The following is a 26,616-nucleotide window of genomic DNA, read 5'->3' on the forward strand; positions in this document are numbered from 1 at the left end:
TTGAGTTTCTGGTCAATGCTAATCCCACAGGGTGTTGATAATGGGAATGTCAGCAATGTCTCTTGTTGGAGATGGCTTTGCCTAACACCTGTGTGGCATAAACATCGTCTACCACTATCAGCCAAAGCCTGGATATTGTCTAGGTCTTGCTGCATGTGGACATGCCCTGAAGTTGAGAGGACAGACCTTGAAACATCACAATCATCTGTTGTGCCAGGTATGACTCCAACCAGCTGAGCTTTCCACCTAATGACCAGTAACTCTAGCTTTGCTTGTGCTCAATGATACCACACTCAGTCAAATGGGACCTTATGTCAAGGTCAATCACCCTTACGTCTGGAATTCAGCTCTTTTGTCCACGTTTGAACCAAGGCTGTAATGAGGTCAAGTGCTGAATACTCCGCATCAGTGGATAGGTTGTTGCTAAGCGGGCTCTAGTTGGTAGCACTGTTTAAAGGCCTCTTCCATCACTTTGCTCATAGACAGCAAATGATTCAGGAGGTAATTGGCCAAGTTAGATTTTTGTGCATATGCCAAACCTGGGCAATATTACTCAGGTTCAGGTGGATACAGTGTCGTAGTTATATTGGAACAGCTTGGCTGGTGATGCGATAAGTTCTGGAGCACAAGTCTTCAGTATTATTGCTGGAATGTTGGCAGGCCCCATTGCATAATGTACTCTGGGTGGGCACATAGTATGCAGTGCCTCTAGCTATTCCTTCACGTTAGATGGAGTGAATTGAATTGCTAAGAACAAGCATGTAAGATGCTGGAGACCTCTAGAGGAGGCAGAAGGAATCATCCACTCAGCATCTCTGACCCAAGATTACTGCAGTCACTCGAGCCTGATCTTTTGCCTCTACCATTGACAGTAGGGATATTTGTGAAGCGTCCTCTTACAGAGTTAATTCTTGACCACCAGTCATGACTGGATACAGGACTCCAATGCTTAGATCTGATCCGTTGGTTGTGAAATCTCTTACTGTCTATCACTTGTTGCCAATCAGGCTTGGCATACAATTAATTCTGTGCTATGGTTTCACCAGGTTGGTTTCTTACTTTTAGGTGTACCCAGTGCAGCATGCCCTCCTGCAATCTTCATTGAACCAGGGTCTTGCCTTTGCTTGATGTTAATGGCAGTGTAGGAATACAATTCTGCTGCTGATGGCCCACAGTGCCAGGTCATGCCAGATCTGTTCAAAGTTCATTCCATTAGTACACTGGTAGTACCACACAAAAATGATGCAGGGTATCTTGCTGTGAAAATGGATCTTTGACTCCACCACGACTGGGCAGTGGGTTCCATTACCAATACTGTCATGGAAGGTACATCTGTAGTACACACACTGATGAGTATGAGATCAAGAATTCCCTGAGCACCTCCCTCCAGACTGTGTGCCATCACCTATGCTAGGTCTGACCTGCACTGGACCACGACATACCTAGGGATGGTACTGTTACTACCTAGGACAGTGATAATTGGGGAATTATACCCGATAGACAATATCAGACTGTTTCTTGACTTGTCTTTGAGATTGCTATCTCAATTTTTGCATAGACTCCAGTTACTGCTAAGGACAAATTCTTTAGGGATACAGGGCTGAGTTTGCTGTTGTCATTTCTGGTGCCTAGGTCAATATCAAGTTCATCTGGTTTCATTCTTTTTTTTGAGACTATTCGGTTTGATACAGCAGAATGGCTTGGTCAACCACTTCAGAGGGTACTCATGAGTCAGCTGCATTGCTGAGCGTCTGGAATTACATGTAGGCCTGAACCAGGTAAGGAAAGCTATTTTCCATCATAAAGCACATTAGTGAATGAGATGGGTTTTTGTGTAAACTGACAGCGGTTTAATTGTCATCATTAGATTATTAGGCCAGCAACAATGCCATTGTGCCATATGCCCTCCACATGTAGTATCTATGTAGGGTAGTTCATTACCAAGCTAAGAATTACTAATAACAATTGATGAACATCTGTGAAATTCCCTACCCAGTGAAACAGTTGAGGCTACCTCGTTGAATGTTTTTAAGGCAAAGATAAAAAGATTTTTGAACAGTCAAGGAATTAAGGGTTATGGTGAGCAGGTGGGTAAGTGGACTGAGTCCACAAAAAGCTCACCTATGATCTCACTGAATGGTGGAGCAGGCTCAAAGGGCCAGATGGCCTATTCTTGTTACAATTTCTTATAGCACTATGACAGAAATTGCGACACTTCCAAATGACAACTGCATAACCAAATTCCTTTGAAAAACCAGGGAAGGATAATTAAATGCAAAAACAAACTGTTGGATAAATTCAGGAGGTCTGGCAGCATCTGCAGAGAGAAAGCAGTTTTAACATTTTGAGTTCAGTGAACAATCTTTACAACTGTTCTGAAGATCGATCACTGGACTTGAAATGATAACTCTGCTTTCTCTGCACAATGCTGCCAGACCATCTGAGTTTCTCCAGCAATATCTGCTTTTTTTTCCCCAGATTTCGAGCACCTACAGTTCTGTCTTATTTTATATGGGTAATTAATGCACCTTTGCCAGTGCTACCCACATCCAATGAATAGCAATAGGTTTGTTTACAGTCAGTAAGGTAGATGTCAGAAACAGGAAAGAGGCAGTCATTTTATTGGGAGTTTTCTACAGTGCACCTCCCCCCTCGCCCCACCCCCACCAATAACAGAGAGGCAGAGGAGCAGATTGGGAAGCACAATTTGGAAAGGTGCAGAAGTAACAGGGTTGTTGTCATGGATGACTTCAACTTCCCTGATATTGATTGGAACCTCCTTAGTGGATGAAGCAATTTTTGTCAGGTGTGTCCAGGAAGGGTTGCAATATGTAGTTAGGCTGACTAGAGGGGAGGCCATTTTGGATTTTGTGCTTGGCAACGAACCATCCAGGCGTCAGATTTGCAGTAGGAGAGCATTTCAGTCATAGTGATCACAACTCCCTGACCTTTACTATACTCATGGAGAGGGATTGAAGCAGAAGGTATGGGAAAGTATTTATTTGGGGGTGGGGGAATTACAGTGTTTTTAGGCAGGAACTGGGTTGCCTAAATTGGGAACAGATGTTCTCAGGGAAATGCACGACAGAAATGTGGTGGTAGTTTAGGAAGCACTTGCTGATAGTGCTGGACAGGTTTGTCCTACTGAGGCAAGGAAGAGATGGTAGGTTGAAGCATTCCTTTGGTGACAAGGGATGTGGAACATCTAGTCAAGAGGAAGAAGAAAGCTTACTTCAGGTTGAGGAGGCAAGAATCAGACAGGGCTTTAGAGGGTTACAAAGTAGCCACGAAGGTACTGAAGAATGGAGTTTGGACAGCTAAGAGGGGGCATGAAAAAGCTTTAGTGTGTGGGATTAAGGAAAACCCTAAGGCGTTCTACACTTATGTGAGGAACAAGAGGATGGTCAGAGTGAGGGTAGGGCCAATCAAGCATAGTGGAGGGGATCTTGCCCCTGGAGTCAGAGTTGGCAGGGGAGGTCCTTAATGAATACTTTGCTTCAGTATTCACTACTGAAAGGGACCTTGACGTTTCTGGGACAGCATGAAACAGGCTGATATGAGGAAGGAAGATGTGCTGAAAATTTTGAAAAACACAAGGATAAACAAATCCCCTGGGCCAGACAGGATATACCCTACATTACTACAGGAAGCGAGGGAAGAGATTGGTGATGCCTTTGGTGATGATCTTTGCATCCTCACTGTCCACTGGAGTAATGTCAGATGATTGGAGGGTGGCAAATATTATTCCCTTGATCAACAAAGGGGATAGCAATAATCCTGGAATTACAGACCAGTCAGTCTTATGTCAGTGGTGGACAAAATATTGGAGAGGATTCATGATTATTTGGAAGACCATAGCTTGATTAGAGATAGCCAGCATGGCTTTGTGAAGGGTGGATCATGACTCACAAACCTTACTGAATTCTTTGAGGATGTGACAAAACACATTGATGAAGGTAGAGCAGTGGACGTGGTGCAAATGGATTGTAGCAAGGGGTTTGATAAGGTTCCCCATGGTAGGCTCATTCTGAAAATGAGGCGGCACAGGATGCAGGGAAATTTGGCTGCCTGGATAAAAAATTGGCTGGGTCATAGAAGACAGAGGGTGCTGGTAGATGCAAAGTATTCAGCCTGGAGCGCAGTGGCCAGTGGTGTTCAGCAGGGATCGGTTCTGGCAAAGAATAGGGAAGATCGTATGAGGAAAGACTGAGACACTTGGGGCTGTTTTCATTAGAGAAAAGAAGGTTTAGGGGTGACTTGATTAGGCCTGTTAGTCTTACTTCTGTGGTAGGCAAAGTAATGGAAAGGGTACTGAGGGATAGGATTTATGAGTATCTGGAAAGACACTGCTTGATTAGGGACAGCCAGCACGGATTTGTGAAGGGTAGGTCTTGCCTTACAAGTCTTATTGAATTCTTCGAGGAGGTGACCAAGCATGTGGATGAGGGTAGAGCAGTGGATGTAGTGTACATGGATTTTAGTAAGGCATTTGATAAGGTTCCCCATGGTAGGCTTATGCGGAAAGTCAGGAGGCCTGGGATAGAGGGAAATTTGGCCAATTGGATAGAAAACTGGCTAACCGGTCGAAGTCAGAGAGTGGTGGTAGATGGTAAATATTCAGCCTGGAGCCCAGTTACAAGTGGAGTTCCGCAGGGATCAGTTCTGGGTCCTCTGCTGTTTGTAATTTTTATTAATGACTTAGATGAGGGAGTCAAAGGGTGGGTCAGTAAATTTGCAGATGATACGAAGATAGGTGGAGTTGTGGACAGTGAGGAGGGCTGTTGTCGGCTGCAGAGGGACTTGGATATGATGCAGAGCTGGGCTGAGGAGTGGCAGATGGAGTTCAACCCTGCCAAGTGCGAGGTTGTCCATTTTGGAAGAACAAATAAGAATGCGGAATACAGGGTTAATGGTAGGGTTCTTAGTCAGGTGGAGGAACAGAGGGATCTTGGGGTCTATGTACATAGATCTTTGAAGGTTGCCACTCAGGTGGATAGAGTTTGTAAGAAGGCCTATGGAGTATTATCGTTCATTAGCAGAGGGATTGAATTCAAGAGTCGTGAAGTGATGTTGCAGCTGTACAGGACTTTGGTTAGGCCACAGTTGGAGTACTGTGTGCAGTTCTGGTCGCCTCACTTTAGGAAAGATGTGGAAGCTTTGGAGAGGGTGCAGAGAAGATTTACCAGGATGTTGCCTGGAATGGAGAGGAAGTCATACGAGGATAGGTTGAGAGTTCTCGGCCTTTTCTCGTTGGAACGGCGAAGGATGAGGGGTGACTTGATAGAGGTTTATAAGATGATCAGAGGAATAGATAGAGTAGACAGTCAGAAACTTTTTCCCCGGGTGTTACAAGGGGACATAAATTTAAGGTGAAGGGTGGAAGGTATAGGGGAGATGTCAGGGGTGGGTTCTTTACCCAGAGAGTGGTGGGGGCATGGAATGCGCTGCCCGTGGGAGTGGTAGAGTCGGAATCATTGGCGACCTTTAAGCGGCATTTGGATAGGTACATGGATGGGTACTTAATCTAGGTTAGAAGTTTGGCACAACATCGTGGGCCGAAGGGCCTGTTCTGTGCTGTATTGTTCTATGTTCTATGTTCTAGAACTGGGCTGATAAATGGCAGATGAAGTTCAACCTGCAAAAGTGTGAAGTCATTCACTTCGGAAGGCTGAATTTGAATATGGAATACAGGGTTAAAGGCAGTGTGGAGGAACAGAAAGATCTTGGGATCGATGTCCATAGATCTCTCAAAGTTGCCACTCAAGTTGAAAGGGTTGTTAAGAAGGCGTACGGTGTGTTGGGTTTCATTAGCAGGGGAATTGCGTTTGAGAGCCACAAGGTAATGCTGCCTGGACTGGAGGGCATGTCTTATGAAGAAAGGTTGAGGGACCTAGTGCTTTTCTCATTGGAGGGAAGAAAGATGAGAGGTGACATGTTAGAGGTCAACTAGGCAAAAGTGAGGACTGCAGATCTGGAAATCAGAGTCTAGATTAGAATGGTGCTGGAAAAGCACAGTAGGTCTGGCAGCATCTGAGGAGCAGGAAAATCGACGTTTCGGGCAAAAGCCCTTCATCAGGATTGAAGGCAGGGAGCCACCAGGGTGGAGAGATAAATGGGAGGGGGGTGAGGCTGGGGAGAAGGTAGCAAAGAGTACAATAGATGTATGGGGGTGGGGATGAAGGTGATAGGTCAGAGAGGAGGATGGAGCAGATAGGTGGGAAGGAAGATTGGCAGTTAGGACAGGTCATGAGGATGGTGCTGAGCTGGAAAGATGGAACTGGGGTAAGGTGGGGTGAGGGGAAATGAGGAAACTTGTGAAGTCCACATTAATGCCCTGGGGTTGAAGTGTTCTGAGGCAGAAGATGAGGCGTTCTTCCTCCAGGCATCGGGTGGTGAGGGAGTGGCGGTGGAGGAGGCCCAGGACCTGCATGTCCTCGGCAGAGTGGGAGGGGGAATTGAAATGTTGGGTCATGGGGCAGTGAGGTTGATTGGAGCGGGTGTCCCGGAGATGTTCCTGAAAGCGTTCTGCGAGAAGGCTTCCAGTCTCTCCAATGTAGAGGAGACCGCATCGGGAGCAACGGATACAATAAATGACATTGGTGAAACTTTGATGGATGGGGAAGGCCCCTTTGGGGTCTTGGATGGTGGTGGTGGGGGGTTGGGGGGGTGTGGTGTGGGTGCAGGTTTTGCAATTCCTGCAGTGGCAGGGGAAGGCGCCAGGTGGGGAGGATATGTTGTTGGGGGGGAGGGGGGGCGTGAACCTGACCAGGTAGTCACGGAGGGAACGGTCTTTGCGGAAAGCGGAAAGGGGTGGGGAGGGAAATATATCCCTGGTGGTGGGGTCCTGTTTGGAGGTGGCGGAAATGTCGGTGGATGATGCGGTTTATGTGGAGGTTGGTAGAGTGGAAGGTGAGGGACCAGAGGGGTTCTGTCCTTGTTACGGTTGGAGGAGTGGGGTTTGAGGACGGAGGTGCGGGATGCAGCTGACTCATGAGTACACTCTGAAGTGGTTGACCAAGGCATTTTCAACCATGTGGGAAGGAAAATTGCAGTTATAAAGAAGGAAGCCATCTGGTGTGTTCTGTGGTGGAACTGGTCCTCCTGGGAACAGATATGGTGGAGGCGGAGGAATTGGGAATATGAGATAGTATTTTTGCAGGAGGTAGGGTGGGAAGAGGTGTAATCCAGGTAGCTGTGGGAGTCGGTGGGTTTGCAAAAAAATGTCAGTGTTAAGTCGGTTGTCACTAATGGAGATAGGGAGGTGTCGAAGATGGTCCAGGTGAATTAAAGGTCGGGGTGGAATGTATTGCTGAAGCTGATGAACTGCTCAACCTCCTTGCAGGAGCACGAGGTGGCACCAATGCAGTCATCAGTGTAGCAGAGGAAGAGATGGGGAGTGGTGCCGGTGTAACTACGGAAGATGGACTGTTCTACGTAGCCAACAAAGAGACAGGCACAGCTGAGGCCCATACTGGTGCCCATGGCTAACCCTTTGGTCTGGAGGAAATGGGAGGATTCGAAGGAGAAATTGTTAAGGGTGAGGACCAGTTCAGCCAAACGAATGAGTACGTCAGTGGAAGGGTACTGTTGGGGATGTCAGGAGAGGAAGAAACGGAGGGCTTGGAGGCCCTGGTCATGGCGGATGGAGGTGTAGAGGGATTGGATGCCACTGCTACACCTCCATCCGCCATGACTCGTGCCTCCAGGGACAGACAGGACTGGCAGCTTAATGTTCCAGGATACAAATGCTACAGGAAGGACAGACAGGGAGGTGAGACAGGAGGGGGAGTGGCATTTTTGATAAGGGATAGCATTACAGCTGTACTGAGGGACGACATTCCCAGAAATACATCCTGGGAAGTTATTTGGGTGGAACGGAGAAGTGAGAAAAGGATAATCACCTTATTGGGATTGTATTGTTGACCCCCTAATAGTCAGAGGGAAATTGAGATACAAATTTGTAAGGAGATTTCAGTTATCTATAAGAATAATAGGGTGGTTATGGTAGGGGATTTTAACTTTCCAAACATAGACTGGGACTGCCATAGTGTTAAAGGTTTAGATGGAGAGGAATTTGTTACGCATGTACAAGACAATTTTCTGATTCAGTATGTGGATGTACCTACTAGAGAAGGTGCAAAACTTGAACTACTCTTGGGGAAATAAGGCAGGGCAGGTGACTGAGGTGTCAGTGGGGGAGCACTTTGGGGCCAGTGACCACAATTCTATTAGTTTTAAAATAGTGATGGAAAAGGATAGACCAGATATAAAAGACGTTCTAAATTGGAGAAAGGCCAATTTTGACGATATTCGGCGAGAACTTTGAAAAGCTGATTGGGTGCAGATATTTGCGGGTAAAGGGATGGCTGGAAAATGGGAAGCCTTCAGAAATGAGACGAGAGCCCAGAGACATTATATTCCTGTTAGGGCGAAAAGAAAGGCTGGTAAGTATAGGGAATGCTGTATGACTAAAGAAATTGAGGGCTTGGATAAGAAAAAGAAGGAAGCATAAGTCAGGTATAGCCAGGATAGATCAAGTGAATCCTTAGAAGAGTATAAACGCAGTAGGAGTATACTTTAGATTAGATTACATCCCCTACAGTGTGGAAACAGGCCCTTTAGCCCAACCAGTCCACACTGACCCTCCAAAGAGTAACCCACACAGACCCATTTCCCTCTGACTAATGCCCCTAACACTATGGGCAACTTAGCATGGCTAATTCACCTGATCTGCACATCTTTGGACTGTGGAAGGAAACCGGAGCACCTGGAGGAAACCCACGCAGACACGGGGAGAATGTGCAAACTCCACACAGTCAGTCACCCGAGGTTGGAATCGAACCTGGGACCCTGGTGTTGTGAGGCAGCAGTGCTAATCACTCAGCCACTGTGAAGGAGACATGAGGTAACTTTGGCAAATAGAATTAAGGAGAACCCAAAGGGTTTTTACAAATTACATTAAGGACAAAAGGGTAACTAGGGAGAGAATCGGGCCCCACAAAGATCAGCAAGACTGCCTTTGCGTGGAGCCGCAGAAAACGGGGGAGATACTAAATGAGTATTTTGCATCAGCGTTTGCGGTGGAAAAGGATATGGAAGATATAGAATGTCGGGAAATAGATGGTGACATCTTGAAAAATGTCCATATTACAGAGGAGGAAGTGCTGGATATCTTGAAACGCATAAAGGTGGATAAATACCCAGAACCTGATCAGGTGTAGCCTAGAACTCTGTGGGAAGCTAGGGAAGCGATTGCTGGGCCCCTTGCTGAGATATTTGTATCATTGATAGTGACAAGTGAAGTGCCACAAGACTGGAGGTTAGCTAACGTGGTGCCACTGCTTAAGAAGGGTGGTAAGGACAAGTCAAGGAACTATAGACCGGTAAGCCTGACCTCAGTGGTGGGCAAGTTGTCAGAAGGAATCCTGAGGGACAGGACGTACATGTATTTGGAAAGGCAAGGACTGACTAGGGATAGTCAACATGGCTTTGTGTGGGAAATCACGTCTCACAAACTTGATTAAGTTTTTTGAAGAAGAAACAAAGAGGATTGATGAGGGCAGAGCGGTAGGCATGATCTGTATGGACTTCAGTAAGGCGTTCGACAAGGGTCCCCATGGGAGACTGATTAGCTAGGTTAGATCTCACAGAATACAGAGAGAACTAACCCTATGGATACAAAACTGGCTCAAAGGTAGAAAAACAGGGTGGTGGTAGAGGGCTGTTTTTCAGACTGGAGGCCTGTGACCGGTGGAGTGCCACACGGATCGGTGCTGGGTCCACTACTTTTTGTATTTATATTAATGATTTGGATGCGAGGTTAAGGGTATAGTTAGTAGGTTTACAGATGACACCAAAATTAGAGGTGTAGTAGACAGCGAAGAGGGTTACCTCTGATTACGACGGAATCTTGATCAGATGAGCCAATGGGCTGAGGAGCAGCACATGGAGTTTAATTTAGATAAATGCAAGGTGCTGTATTTTGAGAAAGCAAATCTTAGCAGAACTTGTACACTTAATGGTAAGGTCCTAGGAAGTGTTGCTGAACAAAGAGTCCTTGAACTGCAGGTTCATAGCTTCTTGAAAGTGGAGTCGCAGGTAGATAGGATAGTGAAGGTGGGATTTGGTATGCTTTCCTATATTAGTTAGAGCACAGGGGTTGGGAGGTCATGGTGCGGCTGTACAGGACATTGGTTAGGCCACTGTTGGAATATTGCATGCAGTTCTGTTTCCCTTCCTGTCGGAAATATGTTGTGAAACTTGGAAGGGTTCAGGAAAGCTTTACAAGCATGCTGCCAGAGTTGGATGATTTGAGCTTTCGGGAGAGTTTGAATAGGTTGGGGCTGTTTTCCCTGGAGTGTTGGAGGCTGAGGGGTGACGTTAAAGGGGTTTATAAAATCATGAGGGGCATGGATAGGACAAGGTCTTTTCCCTGGGGTGGGGGAGTCCACAACTAGAGGGCATAGGTTTAGGGTGAGAGGGGAAAGATATAAATGAGATCTAAGGGGCAACGTTTTCATGCAGAGGGTGGTGCATGTCTGGAATGGGCTGCCAGAGGAAGTGGTGGAGGCTGGTACAATTGCAACATTTAAAAGGCATCTGGATGGGTATATGAATAGGAAGGGTTTGGAGGGGTATGGGCTGGTTGCTTGCTGGTAGGATTAAATTGGGTTGGCATATCTGGTCGGCATGGATGAGTTAAACAAAAGGGTCTATTTCCACGCTGAATGCCTCTATTTACTCAAATCTAGTTTTTCACTTTGGATTGTGTTCGACAAGCCAGTGTATGTTGACTCTGGGTTAAAGCAGATCCAAAGCAAGTTGGTTATTTACAGCCATTAAACCACAAACCAAATTCAGATTATTCAATTCATAGCTGCATGTTTATAACACATGACATCTCAGGTTGCTCGCCAGCACAAATAAACAGCAAGGAGTTTGAGCTCTTTGGGTTAGTGTTATTTTTAGTCAAAATGTACAAAAGTTATCAGTATATCGCCAACAGCTCTGACAAATACCTTGGTTTTATGGTGTCCTTAAATATTGCATTTTGCAAAAACAAGATGCTACTAATTTGAAAGAGAGTGAATGCAAATATATAGGATTATGGGAAAAAGCTTCAGAGTTAATTTATTTTGTGAGCTCTTAAAAAGTGTGCAGCACAATTAGTTGGAGTCAAAATGAAAAAAACCTGCCATATTGCTCAATGACTCTTTTCGATTATCTGTTCAATCAGTAACAGCAGGAGACACTACCTTGCTTCAGCTGCCTATGTTTGACTGAGACGAATAATGGGACTTTACAACTCATGGACCGCTAGAATCTGCCTCAACAGGAGCTTGGCCCGTGCAGTTTTGTTCCACTTAGTTCCAATTTTTAAGCTCCAGAGGAAAAATGTGGACTGAAACAAAATGTAGGACCAAACAGAGGAGTTGTTTGAAACAAAATAATCTTTTCAAGAAAAGCTATTTAAAATACATTTGTCAATTTTATGGAATTAATTCCATTGAAATTAGGGTACAAAGTCATTTGAGACCAAAGGGTGTTGCCCTTTTCTGAGCCACTTTAGGCAAAAGTTCCTAGCTCAGGGTTATAAAGCACATCCAATGGCAGAAGGAGCAAACTTTTGGTGATGGGGAAAAGCCAGAACACTGGAAACACAATGAGTACTTATCAGTGGAGCTATGTTCAGCAAGAGAATAAGTGTTTGTACAAATGGTTTAGGGTGAGAAGGGAAAGATATAAGAGAGACCTAAGGGGCAACTTTTTCACGCAGAGGGTGGTACGTGTATGGAATGAGCTGCCAGAGGCATCTGGATGAGTATATAAATAGGAAAGGTTTGGAGGGATATGGGCCGGGTGCTGGCAGGTGGTAACTAGATTGGGTTGGGATATCTGGTTGGCATGGACGGGTTGGACCGAAGGGTCTGTTTCTATGCTGTACATCTCTCTCATCACAATCCAAGAACATGCTGCCAAACATTCTACATCAATGAACAGTGCAACAGTACTAATGCTGCAAATGCTGGAGTCACGTAGTGTGGATATGCAATTAGATATAATTAAAAGCAACTAATGTTAATTGTAGTACATATTTAAAATCTGGTTTCAACTTGGGAAAGGAACTGAACTGTAGAAAAGAACAGGAGTCTGCACTTATGGACTGAAGATTGTGGAAGTCAGACTGCTTCATCCATTTCTTGTTGAATATTTAGGAATTAAAACATTTTTTTCCCTCTCGAATTGCTCATTGGAATTGAAACTGGGAGGTTCCTACTAAGAACTAAAGAGGAAATTGCTCCTTTTTTCCATACCTCATGATCCTGCAGAAGAACTACCCTCAGGCAGATTGCTGTGATGATTGAATGAACGCCACATTATTAAGTTAATACCTGCTTTCCTGCAACACCACTTCACTCTGCAAATTGGCCTACCATATCAACATCCATTTTGCAGTAAGCCAAGCCAGTTCTTATACTGACTGTCAAGGTTTGCCACCCTAGGTTTAGCCTTACCATTAGCCACTTACGTTTTGGGTCAGATCCATCTGGACTGCTAAATCCAGCGTCCTTTGCTGACACCCAGGCAGCAAAACAGTCACTCTCGTCTAAAGTAATTGTCAACATCTACAAGAAACAGAACACAAACAAATTTAGACACAGCTAATTGGTTCGATGTAAAACTGCACAGCTTTACAGCTATCACAGCAGCACTGATAACCACACTTGAGCTTTGCTCTTTATCTCTTGTCTCGGCATTTTTACTAATAATGTTCCTGGGACTCCATTCTCAATAAACCTAAAAGTAATGACGCCATAACCATTAATCTTGGAGCAGTGTGAAAGTCATCACAATCCAAGAACATGCTGCCAAACAACATTTACACTGGACATAATTGTGACAGAAACACTGACTGAATAAACTGAATGCAACTCTGACACATCCAAAACAAACATCATTTGAATTATGAGATGACTTGAAGAGCTGAAGTTTGTTCTTTAAAATTAAGTTATATCTTAAGCTTGCATTAGCGGATTACTGATCACTAACTGGGTCAGCATAGAGATCCTGTTTAGCCAACAGTCCCTACTGCTCCACTTTCCTCTGGAATAGAGTTGGAGGTGTTGGATTGAGGGGCCACGATGAATAATGCAAACAAAATCGCTGAGCCTGGAACAGTTGTAGGAGAGGTTTTCTTGAAAGTTGGGTTCTAGGAAGATGTGCCAAAAGGAACTGGAAGTAGAATTAATAAATAGAGATTAAACAAGGAGTCAGCTTAAGTTTTACCAGGTTTTCGCAGTTCTTAAGGATTCCTGATGAAGGGCTTTTGCCCGAAATATCGATTTTCCTGCTCCTCAGATGCTGCCTGACCTTTTGTGCTTTTCCAGCACCTCTCTAATCTTGACTCTGATCACCAGCATCTGCAGTCCTCACTTCCACCCTGTAATAATTAAGTGTTGAAGGACAGAAGCAGCAGAAGGGCAGAGGCTGAAATCAACTCTACATGGTTGTGATCGTGGAAATCTGGTTGTCCTATTTCATGAAAGGACCAATGATCATTACTGTATTAGAGCTATACATAAAACAAAGTTCCAGCAATATTTCATTACTGAATATTTAATTAGTTTATAGATAAGCTCTTTTACATTTCTGACTGCGCTTTGAATAAAATGGATAGTTGCAGTTTTGTAATTTGTCCTTAGCTAAACATTTCCTCCATTGTGTTCCCCATATTAACCTCCCTCACGGTCCTAAACCTATTCCTTTAAAACGTACAGCAAGCACCTCATTAAACAATTAGACAAAGGGAAGTCAGTTAGCTCCAAATTCACTTAACAGCTCTAGGACCAGTAACGTGCAGGTTGCTAAACAATCAGATTTTCTTTAAATAAGAAAATCACAATTCAGAAGACAGGGTATGAGGTATAATTAACAGACAGGACTGTAAATGTATTTGAAGAGAAAACACTTGAAATGGCAACTGTGTACTTTGAAAAATGTAAGTAAATCGGTTCTTCTGGAAAGCCAGCATGTTTAGGAGAAAAAAGCTTAAGAAACTGAAAAAAGCATCATTAGAAAAGATTAAATTCTGAAAATTAACTTTCAGCCTTTATCATAGAACTGGAGAGTGGCACAAAGACAGATTTAAAAGTGCCAAACTGAAAAAAAAAACTAAACAATCAATGTTTTGTCAAACTACATTTTGATGCAATGTTCTTGAATTCGCATACTGTAAATGAGCTGCCACCGTTATTACTTGCTTTTAGGAGGACGTATCAGTTTACATTCTTTAAACTGAACCTATCATGGCATGAATGTAACATTGAAGGATAATACAATATAGTGGCTTCAAAGTCTTCAGGGAACATGGTAAAGTGAGTTTGTGGTTTTTACATCACAGTATTTCAAGGACATCCAAAAATTCTTCTCTAGCAATGAAACACCCATTTCTAAACACTAACTAACTTTTTTTTGATAATGTCTGTCACATATCAGATTATTTGTTTCAAATATGCAAAGGAAGCTACATTTTACAATGGTAGGATGTCTACACAACTACAAGCATGAACCATGCATTAGAAACTCTCACATTTCAGCATCTCAACTGATACAAATTGATACAAATTTTCTAGAAGCTATCCTATTTTGTCACCAATTTTATAAAGGAAGCTTAGGGAAGGGTGACGGTTGAAGAATCCCAAATTCTGGTAATCTGATATATAAATAGTGTAAAGTCACAACAGGTCAGATAGCCAACCTCTTTACAGATGCATAAAAGGACAAGTCTGAAAATGAGTATACTGAGCACTTTGTAGATGAAGAAAGATGGAGAAGGCTAGACTGATTTTCACTAAGAAACATTGATATAGGTTTATCAATAGAAGAGGTGCCAATTAAAAACTGATTTGCCCTATTCCGCTAAAACTAGAGTACAACATTTCTTGTAAGGCAGCTTATCAAACAATTATGTTGAGGAAACGGTCCTTGGGGAGGCATTACCTCTGTACAACACGCATTCTGAGTATTTATTCACTAACATTTAGTTATTTCATTTCCAACTTCACTTCCAAACTTCTAAATCAATGTGGGCACGCAACACAATTATTTCATCCCAGTTTTGCCATGATGGAAGGACCAGAATAGTGATAGTTCCAAGAAAAGGCTAAACCTCTTCAGGGCAACTTGTGAAAGCCAATAAATGCAGTACTGCCAGCGGAACATTATACACAAATAAAAGGATAGTGGGATTCTGAAACAACTGGGAAAAGAAAGACCAAACTTACCCCGGTTTTCAAATCCACGGAGAACCAATTTGGCACGTAAACCATTTTGAACCGTTTCTTAATTTCTTCATCAAATTCTACTTTCCCAAGCTCTTCCACCTTGCAAGCCTGAAGGAGAATGTATCAGTTTTATTTCCAATATTCTAATATCTATTTAATAAACCAGACACTGCAGTCATTGGAATCTGGTCAGTACTCTGTATTGAATCATCGTCACTTGTTTAAATTCTGGACAGAAATCACTCAAAATACCAACTAATACTTTTACATCCTTTGGAGGATTAGTGGCAGATCTTGGGGTCTCGACATGAGAGGGTAGAATATAACCACCCCAAATTCTGCAATTGCAACCAGATTGTAAATGGATTTACACAAAATTGAAGCATTTTTACACAATGTTTAATCAAGAAACTGAAACCAAATGTCAGTTTGTGCGTTATGAACCAACAACGGCTCGCCATTGCTGTGCTGAAGTTGAGTGCTCCACACTTGGAGCTACTGTCTTTCAGATCAGAGGTTAAGCAAAGGTCTTGCCTGTGCTCTCAGTGGGAATAAAAGATTCCATGGAATTGTCTGGAAAAAGAGGAGAGTTATCCCCTGGTGTCCAATTGATATTTATCCCTCAGTTAACATATTTAAAAAAAAAATGTTATGGCCACTATGGAAATTGTGTAGGCAAGTTGGATGCTGCAATTTTTTTTACAACAGTGATAGCACTTTAAAACATCCTTGATTGGTTTCACACAAGGCACTTTATAAATGTAAACAATTTTATAACTGACTGGAATGCATTTTTAATCATCATTTGATGGCAAGAAGTGAAAGACTGTGATATCTTGGTAATGTGCCTGGAATTTGAGGCCCTGGTTAATGTTTTGGAACATGGGTTCAAGTCACACCATAGGTAGCTGCTGGAACCCAAACTCTAAATCTGGAATGTGTAGTTAGCTCCAGTAATGATGACAATGATAACTATCATCAATTGTTGTTTAAAAACCCATTGGTTCACTAATGTTCCTAGGAAATGAAACTTGTCATCAGATTGGTCTGGCCTACGTATGACTCCAGATCCACAGTAGCGTGAATGACTGCCAACTACATGCCTAGCAACTCAGAGTTGGGATTTAGAATCAAGTAGGGAAATGTCAAGGAATACTTTTCTTGGGGGGGGGGGGGGGGGGGGTCATGGGTAATGAATGTATCAATTATTACGTGAGTTTCTAGGAGCTTCAGTCATTGCTTTGGAGTGTGCAATCTGTTAACTGTTGTAAAAAATTGAAAAGTATTGAATTTGTTCAGGATCAACTGAAGTGAAGGTGGGGGGGTGCACCTTTATTCCATAAATAATGAATTGAATGAAAATTATCAATGCCACTCAGGTAGTCCAGCATAATCATAATGGCACTAAAGAAAGCCATTTGGCCCATTAAGTCTATGTTGGCTCTTTGCCAAGCAAATCAGTCATTTCCATTATCTTTGTTTTCTCTCTGTAGCTTTGCAAATTTAAACACCTATCTTAGGACTCAATCATTTCTGCTTTCACCATTCTCGCAGGCAATGGCTCATTATCACTCACTTCATAGAAATGTTTTTCTTTGTTTCTCTCAGCATCTTTTGCCTAAAACCTCAAGCCTGTCTCTTCTACCCATTTTCAGGTAATGGGAAGAGCTCTTCTTTTTCTACCTTACCAAATTCTTTCATCTTGTACCCCTCTATCAAATCAACCCACAATCATCTTTGGTCCAAGTACAGAAACCCAAGTTTCTCCAAAATAAGTTTTTGGTGATTTTGAAACTAGGACTCAAAAAGGATTTGGAGGCAAGGACTGATTAGGAACAGTCAGCATGGTTTTGTAAGAGGAAATCATGTCTCACAAACTTGATTGAGTTTTTTTTTAAAAAGGAAGTAGCCAAAAAGATTGATGAAGGCAGAGTGATAGATGTTGATTACATGGACTTTAGTCAAGCCTTTGACAAGGTTCCACATGGTAGACTAATTAGTAAAATTAAAATTAGATCACATGGGACTCTGGCTGAGCTTGCCAATTGAATACAAAATTGGCTTGACAGCAGAAGACAGAATGGTGGAGGAGAGTTGTTTTTTGGACTGGAGACATTGTGACCAGCTGAGTCCATTTTTGTATGTCATTTATATTTGCATGAGAATATAGAATGCACGATTACTAAATATGCAGATGACACCAAAATTGGTGGGACAGTGGATAGTGAAGGAAGTTATCTAAGATTACGAGATCTTAATCAATTGGGTCAATGGGCTGAGGAGTGGCAGATGGAGTTTAATTTGGATAAATGTGACATATGGAGGTGTCGGTGTTGGACTGGGATGGACAAGGTCAGAAGTCACATGACACCAGGTTATAGTCTAACAGGTTTGTCTAAAATCATAAGCTTTCGGAGCGTTGTTCCTTCATCAGGTCTGAACAGGTGTGTGGAATGAACTGCCAAGGGTGTGTTGGTGCAGGTACAGTTACAGCATTTAAAAGACATTCAAGTACACGAACAGGGAAGGTTTGGGCAGACATGGGCCAAATTCAGGCAAGTGGGACTAGTTTAGTTTGGGATCATGGTCAGCGTAGACCAGTTGGACCAAAGTTGTACGACTGACTTTTCAGCAATAAACAAACGAATATGAATCGCTCCAAGGTTGTTGCCATACAACAAAAGTTTCCAGCCTATTTAAAATAGAATATTTACTTAAAATTAGTGCATCATTTAATGCGGTTGACTTTACTCCCCCAGAGCAATTCTTGGCTATTAGTTCAAAAGTTCCCTGTCACCGAGACCAGGGATACATGGTGTGGGGGGCAAGTAAAGCAGGAGGAACTGTAAAATCTCAGATTATGATTTTTAAAAAAATATAGAAGTATTCAGGTCATAAGACAGGTTCAGCCGGCAAATGTTAGTGACTCAGAGACAACCAGCTCAACAAGTTTGGAGTGCAGGATGTGTCAGGGAGCAGTTCAAGCAGAAAATAGATTTTTTTCAGCGGATAAACTCCTTTTACATCCAGTCCATATACTAAACTCGTCTGTGCCACGTTTCAAAGATACAGTCACCAACTTTTAAAAAGCCACCAACATTAAAATTATAAAATGAATTTTAAGACAGCCTAGAAATTACTTTAATGTCTATTCTAATACTGAACCAAGCCATGCTGTTGCAATGAGGTCCTATTATAAACCATTTCCATTTCCTTTATAAGGGAGGAAGATTATTTCGTAATCTGTTCTTCAGGTATAAAAGGCTACATTAGGCTACCCTCTGAGCAGCTCCCCAGTTTAAATTTGGACTCACCTTCAGGACATCCCAGAATGCAACAATGTTGTTTGTATCTTTAGTCACTATGTGTCTCTTGTCATTCAGTATATGACACTGGATGATACTGGCACCCCCTAGAGGATATGGAGAGAAGCAATACTTCACTGTTGAGGTTGTATTTTGTGATTATAATTTTTTTTAAACAAAACTTCATTGTGAAAGGCTGGAACCACCATTTGACCCAGCAGATCATGCTATTGTTTATTCTCCAAATGAGTCCTCCTCGAAGTATTTCTACGCAGATTTAGAAATGTCTTCCTCTAATTTCATTAATTTGAATATTTGGCAAAAAATGTTGAGGGTTGTGGATATCTTTCCAAATTAGACAACTTGACCTTCAGATTTCCATATGTGCTAGAAGAGTGAGTGACCTTCCTTTCCTCATCAATTGCCTGCCACTAAGCTTAACTCCAGCGTGTGGCAGTCAACTGCAGAAATCCTACAGCTAATGCCAGTGAAAATGAGCAAAATTGTATTAGCTTGTAACTGCCAACAATTTTTGTAAAGCATTTTATTTGTTTATTTATGCACAAGGATAAAATTGAATACCAATTGGAGATGTTTTTACAACGAAAGACAAATTCAAATGCCAGAAATCTCATACTTGCACAATGGATGTAACCAAATCAAATCTACATTAAGGCAGGAAGGAAGCTGAAGTACAAATTATCCTCTCATGTTACATTAACTAAAAGTCAGTATCACCATTTGTCAATTGAAGTCATGTTGACTATGACTAGCTTTCCCACACAGCCCATAACCTACGTCAGCGATCATTAAGCATCTGTGGAGATAGCAGAGTTAGTCCTTCAAGTCTGATACAAGTTCTCAGGACTACATCATATGGGACTCGAAACATTTACTGTGCTTCTCTCTCCACAGACACGAATAGACCTGTTGAGTTTCTCCGGCACGCTTTTTTTTCAGATTTTTAGCATCCACATTTTGTTCTTATTATAACTTGGGTGTACACTCTGTTGGAAACCAATCTTACAAATTAATTAAAAATTAAAGCATGATAGAAATTAGGCCTCTCTTTCTCCCATCATCCACACAGCTTATCACAGAATCTCAGTTGTTACAGCCTCACAACAGCTTCTCCTAACCATCCTTGTGACCCCTTCCTTTTAAATAACCATCTACTTCAATGCTGAATGCCTTGATTGTACCTACTGCCAGTTCAGTTTCAGGCAATGTATTCCAGACTGTAACCACCCGATGTGTGAAAAAGCAGTGAATTGAGGAGCGCGTAGGTTAGGTTAGGTTATTTTACTTTAGATTGGGAATAATCCTCGGCACAACATTGTGGGCCAAAGGGCCTGTTCTGTGCCGTGCTGTACTTTTCTATGTTCTATACCATATCACGTTTGTTTCTGAAATTATGCTGGAATAGAAAAATAGAATACTTCCTTCTGAAATATGGATTTACTTTTCAGACATTTTATAGGGTCCTTTTTCCTTGGCATAATAAATAGCATGCGAGCACAAACTGATGGCAAGGTAGGGAAGAGTTGCTCAGTTTAGCTCTTGGTACTTGCTAACAGAGGAGAAGACATTGAAGACTTCTGCTATGGTGTAACAGGCAAACCCAGAGTTTCTTTTGGGGAGAGAAAATATTTTATGACTAAATCAGCATTTATATTTGTATGCAAAATGGCCAGAATAGTGCATAACAGTTGCTCTACAGCTAAGGGGGTAGTGCGTAAATTTTTAAAAACATTCTCTCTCAGGCCTGACTAGGCCAGAATTTATTGATAATTCCTAACTACCCTCGGGACCTTTTGTGTTGCAAACAGGCAAGATATACCTGCTGCCGATTTAACAAGTAGTAATTCTTATTTTGTTTTGACTAGGATTTCTGGATTTGCCTTTGAGATGTTTCAGATGTTGTAGCCTCGAGTAAAGTCCAATATCCAGCTTTATCCAGTTCATTGGTACGTTGAATCAGAATCTAAAAGATGGGTTAACTTTATAACTAGTAAACAAATATATAATAGGCATTTTGTGGCAGATAGGGATTATAAGGAAAGAGATGCTGCTGCTGATAGCAGCCACTTTAAGTCCAAACAATTTTAATACCACCCCTGCTATTCTGTGCATGCACATCTGATAGCCTGGTAAGTTAACAAAGCAGGGGGAACTGACAATGGATGGGACTGTCCTTGTAGGTTTTACTCAGTTACAGCCAGATTCACCTGCTGTGTCTGCTCTTCCTGATCCCACACCATTCCAGTGTACTATAAGCATCTACCATTGGGCTTCTCCAAGTTCATCATCCAAAATATAGGTTCCACACTTACACTATCAACACCCCCCTCTCTCTCCTCACCACTGCTCTTAACTACCCGATCCATCACACTTTCAGTCGGACCTGAGTAAGTTGAAACTTTGCTAGATAAATTTCAGGAAAACTGAAACATTTGTCTCTGGCCACAGAACAAATGTCATTTTCTTGCTAGCAATCCCATCCTTCTCCCTGACAATTGTCTTAAGCTGAACAAAACCATTTGTAACTTGGACTTATTTGTTCCAGAAATTAATATCTGACTACATCCACTTTAAAAATAGTATCCTTCCAACCCAATAATACAGCCTATCTTCATCCTAACTCAGTTCATCTACTGCTGAAACTCTTAACACAGCTTGTTATCTCTGGATATAACTATTCTGATGCTCTACTTCCAGCTTCAATTCTGCAAAAGCACCTGCTAACCCAAAACTCTGCTGCTTGTGACTTAGCTTGTGTCATGTTATATTTTTATCTCACTACTTACTGACAAACATTGACTCCTAGTTTAATCCCTCATCTTTTAAATTCTCATTCTGTTTTCAAACCCTTCCATGGTTTGTCCCTCCCTGTTTTAGTAACCACAGCCACCAGGTCCACCGTGCTCACCTCCACCAATAGTCTGCTCACAATCCTGGTATGACATTTAATTCCTGAAGATTTTGACTTCATATTTGAGCCATCTCTTCATAACACTGCCTAACTTAACCCCCTTGTCAGCTCATCTCCTGTTGAAACCCTCATCCACATCTTTGTTAACCCTAGAATCAAGTAATCCAACGTACTCCTGAATGGTCTCCAATGCAGTTGGCCCAAGGACCTGTTCCTGTACTGTTATAGAGTCATAGAGATGTACAGCATGGAAACAGACCCTTCAGTCCAATCCCTCCATGCCGACCAGATATCACAACCCAATATAGTCCCACCTGCCAGCACCCAGCCCATATCCCTCCAATTCCTTCCGATTCATATACCCATCCAAACGCCTCTTAAATGTTGCAATTGTACTAGCCTCCACCACTTCATCTGGCAGCTCATTCCATACATGCACCACCCTCTGCATGAAAAAGTTGCACTGTAGGTCTCTTTTATATCTTTCCCCTCTCATGCTAAACACCTATGCCCTCTAGCTTCGGACTCCCCCACCCCAGGAAAAAGACTCTGCCTATTTATCCTATCCATGCCCCTCATAAATTTTGTAAACCTCTATAAGGTCACCCGTCAGCCTCCGATGCTCCAGGGAAAACAGCCCCAGCCTATTCAGCCTCTCCCTACAGCTCAAATCGTCCAACTCTGGCAACATCCTTGTAAATCTTTTCTGAACCCTTTCAAGTTTCACAACATCTTTCCGATAGGAAGGAGACCAGAACTGCACACAATATTGTTCTACAAACTTCAGATCATTCACCTGCATCTTAACTTGCAATAAGTCCCATTTTTGCATCACGACTGGGTTCACTGATCTACCTTTCCACGTCATGCAGTAAGCGGATTTTAAAATTTTCATTCAAAAAACCCCTGAAAAACTGCAGATGCTGCCTGACCCGCTGAGCTTTTCCAGCAATTTCTGTTCTTAAAATTTTCATTCTTGTTTACAATTTGGCTTCTCCTCTCTAAATCTCTCCAGCACCATAACCCTCTAAGATAACTATGCTCCTCAGATTCAGATGTCTTGCACCTTTCCAAGTTTAAGTGCTTCATCATTGGTGCCATGTCTTCAGTTGCAAGGCCCCAAGTTATGGAATTCCCTCCCACTCTACTTCACCTTTCTCTGTAAGGCACATTAAAACTCAACTCGGATCACATCTGCAGTCATCCAACCCAATGTGCCCTTTGAGGGTCAATATCATACTTTGTTTTATAATGCTACTGTGAAGCACTTTGGAATGTTTTGTTCCATTGAAAAGGTACTATGTAAACATTTAAAATTATTAAAATTATACTCCCTCAATGGAGACATTTTATACAGGGCTATTTTAAATATTGTACCATTGATGGCTGTGCTTTCACTTTCCTTAAGATGTTCCTTAAAATGTACTTCTTCCACCACCCCTTTCTATCTTCATATTGCCTTATACATCACTATATCAAACCTTTCTCATCTGGACTGATTTGTGACATTTAACATTCCAAACATGGTACATAAAGTACAGTTGGTTATTACTTGGCGTCTTGATGCTTGGTCGTGTGGAGAATAAGCAATGCTTTTGCAAATTTTAGAATTTATTATGGCTAAACATCATTGAATGGGTTATGTAAAAAGTTTTGTTGTAAAGTTCACCTGAAAACTAGTCACATGAATTATTTCTTCTGGCACACAGACATTAATACAAGTTCTCTGCTTTGGTTCATTTTTCAGTTGGCTGACATTATTAACTACTTGCACCATAGATAATCTTGTTGTGTCTTTCTGTCTCTGCACAATATCAAATCAATACATAAATCTAACAGTTTCCTGATCACAAGGGTCTAACAATGCAATATTTACGGACTTTTGGAATAGCAACAGAAAATGGAGGAGATTCCAATTGATTTGGGAGTGAGATATAAACTAGAGTTCCCAGGCATGCTGTCTCAGACTTGGCAAGTGCAAGGATGCTGGCTTTGATTTATAAATGACTATGTCTACATATGGAAGCTGCTTCTTCATTGCAAAAACAAAAAAGGGAGAAATTGCTGGAGAAAGCCCAAACAAGAACAGATTCGCCAAGATTTATGAGGTCAGGATAACTTTCTGTTTGAGAGCATTGACTATGACAATTTCAAAACAGGCAAACTCTGTAGTGGACATTTTCTTTGAAACAATGAAGCTGGGAATGGAGTCAGGAGTGATGGGCACACTGGACCATTGAAATGAACAGCAAAAGTGATTCTGCTTCATTAAAAGCCAAGTAAAGTTCAATTATTGAAGATGATGCACTTGTACCATCACCATAGAGATACAAAAAAGAACAAAACAGCACAGGAACAAGCCCTTGGCCCACCAGACCGGCACAGACATGTCTTTTGAAACTATAAACCTTTGCCTCTACAGATTGTATCTCTCTATTCCTGGCCTATTCATGCATCTTTAATAAACTCTTATCAAATTTGAATTAAGCTACTTGGTTTGAATACGTTTCAGGAAAGCCCCTACCCTTTCCAATTTCCCCAGACACGTACAGCTTTTTAATAAGAAAAAAGCATTGCACTGCACTGTTTCAACTAGGTTTAAAAAACATCCCTCAAGCAGTTTGTTACTCATTTGACTGATCATCGTAAATTATTTCAAGCTACTTTAAAACAATGTTTAGCAGTATCATGCATTGACAGTATTCTCCTTCTGGCTTACTGAGGTTATCCATTGAGAAGCTCAGTTGTACTGACTTAGACAATTTTAGTTTGGTACCAACTGAGATGGCTGAATTCAGCCGAGGCAGCCGTATTAATAGCATTGATCCTGATGTCGCGGAGTAATGGGGGAGTTCTATAGTCAAGTTTAGTATTTCTAATGGCTATACATCAGTAAGCCAAAGTTGTTCATCCGATACTATGCAACAAACCACGATGGAAACAAATATATGTGGGCACTGAGTGAGTGGAACCTCAGAAAGGCTAAGGAAATTATAATTTAACTGACGTGCAACAGATTTTTTTTAAAGTTGTGTTTTGACAAAACAAAGTTTTTAAATGCTGAATTTTAAAAATTCTTTCGTGGAATGTTAATGCCACCTGCAAAATCTGAGCACTTGCTGCACATCGCAAACTGCTTTTCAGAAAGCGGTAGCTAGCTGCATTCTTGAACTGCTACACTCCATCTAGTTTTGGTAAACTCAAAGTGCTCAACCCTCAAAAACAATGCAACATAACACACCACAGGCTGACTGAACATAGATTCAATCCAGCATACCACCAATGAGAAACGTGAGATTTCAATTGTAATGTACAGCTGTGGAGACTGCACGAACAAAACTCAAAACTGTATCGTAATGAAATATTATTCTTCAAGCTGTGCCCTTATTTAATCAACAACATTCAAGTAGTCCTCTAAGCACACACCATCTCCTACTATTCCATTGTTGCATAGTATTGAATCTTAACTCAACATTGAATCTTAACTCAACAGCCCACAGGCACAATGAAGCAGGTCTGCAGGTAGAACCATAATGACCTCATGTCATGGTCTGACTGACATGAGCGCAAGATTTAACCTTTCAGAATTTTAAAAACAATTAACTCTACTGCTATAATGCTTTGGGATTAGATACCATCTGCTTTCACATAAGGCACATAATCAAAAGCTGTTCCAGTTTTCTCCAAAACCTTTAATGATTTAATTGATTTTCTACCTCATGACATGCAATTGAATATTAGCTTGCATTGCAACCACAGCTGGACATAGTTCACAAATATGCACTTACTTTACCCAACTGTGTCTAAATATATTTACATTAATTCATGTTAATGCAAATGGATAAGATACATAAAATGACAAAGTACACTAGGTAGTTATAAACAGGTAGGATTAATACATAATTTTCAGCTAAAGCCATGTGCACAATAAACTAAAAATACCATTCCCTACCTTTTACTTGTCAGCATTTAATATTCTTCTTTTGATTTGTTACAATTTTAATTCCCTTACCTTCCATTCTTTACGGCAAGGAAGGAGGGGTTGTCTTTTAAAAATAAACATTAAGAAATAAACAATAAGAAAAAAACCCCAATAGGTTTATTGCGAGTGCTAAGAACACCTAAATAATTCAGGCTGACGGTAACACCACTATGCCAGTGCCTACTCTTTTGAAAGAGACATTTTGAATATTGTTAGGACCAATGTCTTTTTATTTTTGTGCTTTTGAAAACCGGGGACCTAAATGAGAAACAACAGTATTTGAAGGGCTAGCTGTAATTTTTAAAAAGTAATCTGACAAGCATCATAAATAGTTGTCTGAACACAGTAATTATAGTGTCATACAATTGAACAGCATGGAAACAGACCCTTCCGTCCGACTCATCCATGCTGAACAGATATCCTAAACTAATCTTGTTCCATTTGCCAACACTTTTGCCATTTGCCCATACCCCTCCAAACCCTCCCTATTCACATACCCATCCAGATGCCATTTTAAATGTTGTAATCGTACCAGCCTCCACCACTTCCTCTGGCAGCTCATTCCATACACGCACCACCCTTTGCATGAACAAGCTGTCCCCTTTTAAATCTTTCCCCTCTCACCTTAAATCTGAGTTCTCTAGTTGTGGAGTCCTTACCCTGGGGAAAAGACCCTGGCTATTTACCCTATCATATCCCTCATGCCTTTATAAACCTCAGGTCACCCCTCAGCCTCCAAACAAGGTGGCTGTAGATGATTGGAGCTGAGGAGTTATGTACTGATGTGCAGGGTGGCAACAAGAAGTTGACTGATTACTAGTTCATCAGCCAATGACAAAGGCTGGTGCCTGTCAAAATCATCTGATTGGTTGTCAGGTAACTGAACAGTTTTGGGCTGGGAACAAGCTACAGAGCAAGGATTTGACCTCCACCTACTCAATTCTCTGCAGTCAAAACCCATTTTAAACCTTACGAAAATCTTTCCTTCAGCAATTGGTGATGGCGAGCACGAGGGGGTATAGCTTTAAATTGAGGGGTGATAGATATAGGACAGATGTCAGAGTAATAAGGGTATGGAATGCTTTGCCTGCAATGGTAGTAGATTTGCCAACT

General features: G+C 41.9%; 1 protein-coding gene across 2 annotated transcripts in view; it reads right to left on the minus strand.

The window, feature by feature from the left end:
• wdr48a (WD repeat domain 48a) overlaps nucleotides 1-26,616 on the minus strand; it is a 128,529-nt gene that overhangs the window by 15,159 nt on the left and 86,754 nt on the right. For both annotated transcript variants that reach the window (XM_043690779.2, XM_043690778.2), the window contains exons 11-13: nucleotides 18,599-18,696; nucleotides 15,285-15,392; nucleotides 12,530-12,626 (exon numbers count right to left, since the gene is read on the minus strand). In XM_043690779.2, coding sequence (XP_043546714.2) covers nucleotides 12,530-12,626; nucleotides 15,285-15,392; nucleotides 18,599-18,696 — 303 coding nt within the window. The remainder of the gene's footprint in view (nucleotides 1-12,529; nucleotides 12,627-15,284; nucleotides 15,393-18,598; nucleotides 18,697-26,616) is intronic.

The sequence above is a fragment of the Chiloscyllium plagiosum genome, unplaced genomic scaffold (assembly GCF_037043375.1).
Source record: "Chiloscyllium plagiosum isolate Xiang-an unplaced genomic scaffold, Cpla_swu_hap1 HiC_scaffold_5, whole genome shotgun sequence".
NCBI classification, from domain to species: domain Eukaryota; kingdom Metazoa; phylum Chordata; class Chondrichthyes; order Orectolobiformes; family Hemiscylliidae; genus Chiloscyllium; species Chiloscyllium plagiosum.